Source organism: Bufo gargarizans, unplaced genomic scaffold (genome assembly GCF_014858855.1).
Source record: "Bufo gargarizans isolate SCDJY-AF-19 unplaced genomic scaffold, ASM1485885v1 original_scaffold_2097_pilon, whole genome shotgun sequence".
In the NCBI taxonomy this organism is placed as follows: domain Eukaryota; kingdom Metazoa; phylum Chordata; class Amphibia; order Anura; family Bufonidae; genus Bufo; species Bufo gargarizans.
In genome coordinates this window covers 1,317-3,428 of record NW_025334642.1, presented here as the reverse complement: position 1 = coordinate 3,428, position 2,112 = coordinate 1,317, and the positions used below count along the sequence as shown (strand labels likewise).

At 46.3% G+C, this 2,112-nt stretch overlaps 1 protein-coding gene across 1 annotated transcript; it reads right to left on the bottom strand.

Annotated features, from left to right (window-relative positions):
- Positions 1-1,554, bottom strand: LOC122923956 (E3 ubiquitin-protein ligase TRIM39-like). Its single transcript, XM_044274850.1, has 3 exons — positions 1,330-1,554; positions 921-1,244; positions 1-684 (listed from the first exon to the last, which is right to left on the bottom strand). Exons 1-3 carry the CDS (start codon positions 1,552-1,554, stop codon positions 1-3), a joined length of 1,233 nt encoding a protein of 410 aa, XP_044130785.1.
- Positions 1,555-2,112: the final 558 nt, after the last annotated feature.

Here is a 2,112-nt window from a genome sequence, read left to right as displayed (position 1 = left end):
TCATGATTTCCTGATTTTTATCCACCCATTATCATTTACCCAGAATGCAGCATGGAGGGGCTCGGTGAAGGTTCCACTGAAAGTGTATAAATGTCTGATGGGCTCACACAGGTGGTAAAAGGACAGCTGGCCTGAGTCATAGTCCACATGTATCCCATAACGATTAGAAGACATACCGGAGAAGAGCTGAATGTCTTTACTGTTATGTCGTATGGAGTACTCCTCATGCCACCTGCAGAAGCACCAGGACCTCTTATTGTTCCCTATCCACGACTGTTCCCCTTTAGTCTCCATACTGGGGTAAGCCATGCCCACCATCCAGTATTCTGCTTCACTGGCCTCCACTTCCCAGTAATGTTGTCCTGAAAGAATTCCCTGGATGCTGAAAACTTGATATTGTTGGAACCTCTTGGGCGTTTCTTTTCGGCGTTGACTCATCACTGACCACGTGGCGGATTTGAGGTCCTCTGTAATGGCCACGTTATTGGCTGCAGTACTTTTATCTAGTAATATCTCTGAAGACTCAATTACGTAAAAGTCCTCCTTTGCCTTTGTCACAATGTTGTCTAAACCATCATATATGGTCAGAGCTATTAGGAAATGATTGAGGTTCCCAGAGCTGTGGATATTTTTGTCAGTCTCCTCTGCATCATTTTTCTTGACACCATCTAAGAAGGTCACCACCTGACATTTTAAGATAGATGATGGATCAGTAGAGGTGAGAAGCTTTTCAATGTGACGGATCTCGCTGGACAACTCATCTTTCCGTATTTCCAGCTGCTGGATTCAGATTGGAAATGGAGGCTGTCACCTGGACCTTCTGCCTGGAGACTTCACTCAGGACTTTCTTCTCTAAATCTTCCAGTTGTCTTCTGATTTCTGCTAAAGAAAGCCATCACGGTTTCTGTGAGACTGGTTACTTTGTCAGGAATCTCATTCTGACGTTTCAGTAAATTCTGGATCTCTTTATCTGTCTTTTCTCTCTTTGTGTCTAGTGTTTGTAGAACATCTTTTAGTCTCTCCTTCCTCTTTTCGGTGGCCTCGTTTAGTGGCTCCAGCTGGTGTGTCCTGTGCGTCTCAGCCAGGCAGTACACACAAATACAAGTCTCATCCTCATTGCAGTAATACTCCAGGATCTTCTTATGTACAGAGCACTTCTGCTCCTCCAGAACAGTGGTGGGCTTAGATAAGACATGTTCTGGGCTCTTGATGTGGACTCTTAGGTGGTCGTCACATAGGGAAGCCTCACAATGCAGACAGGTTTTAACAGCAGGTGTAGAAGAGTGTAATACAATAAGAACAAGGAATGACCAGCTGCACCTCCTGTACCTGAGAAGACGGGAGTTCCTCAACTTCATTCCTCCAAGTCCAGGTGTTTGGGGAGGGATGTTCCTCAGGTTCTTTGCACTTGGGACAGAAGTTTACTTTAGACTCTGCCTGTGTGTCCTGGAATTGATCAATGCACCCCTGGCAGACGCTGTGTCCACATCTCAGGGTGACTTCTTCCGTATACTTGGTCAGGCAGATGCAGCAGGTTTCTGGAGCAGACGCCATTGCAGGAGGCAGGAAGATGAATCAGGAAGTGGGTTTGTTTCTTTGGCTCTGGTGACTCCCGGCCGCTCATGTGCATTGAATGTTCACTGATCAAGTCACTTGTGATCTCCTGAGCCTCCAGGTCCTAGAGAGAAGGAGCTGAAGAGTCTGAGACCAGGAGACTGCTCGGACTGTCCCGCCATTACACTGCCGAGGGGGTGTAGCTTCATCTTAACCCTTCACTCTCCAAGCCTTTGAGATGATTCTTTACCTTAGTACTAAATGAACCTGACAGTCAAATTTATCAAGCTTTATACTGGCTCAGCATGCAGTATCACACAGGATAGGATTAGATACACAGCTCAGCAGGCAGTATCACACAGGATAGGATTAGATACACAGCTCAGCAGACAGTATCACACAGGACAGGATTAGATACACAGCTCAGCAGACAGTATCACACAGGATAGTATTAGATACACAGCTCAGCAAGCAGTATCACACAGGATAGGATTAGATACACGGCTCAGCAGACAGTATCACACATGAGGGGCTAAGATACACAGCTCAGCAGACGGT

What these genes read in the sequence shown, in the direction of transcription:
- LOC122923956 (XM_044274850.1), bottom strand. Translation starts at nt 1,554, where the DNA reads ATGGCGTCTGCTCCAGAAACCTGCTGCATCTGCCTGACCAAGTATACG. An exon ending in AGGAACTCCCGTCTTCTCAG is followed by an intron (nt 1,245 to 1,329) that starts GTACAGGAGGTG and finishes CTGCATTGTGAG; the next exon opens with GCTTCCCTATGTGACGACCA. An exon ending in AGAATGAGATTCCTGACAAA is followed by an intron (nt 685 to 920) that starts GTAACCAGTCTC and finishes TTAAAATGTCAG; the next exon opens with GTGGTGACCTTCTTAGATGG.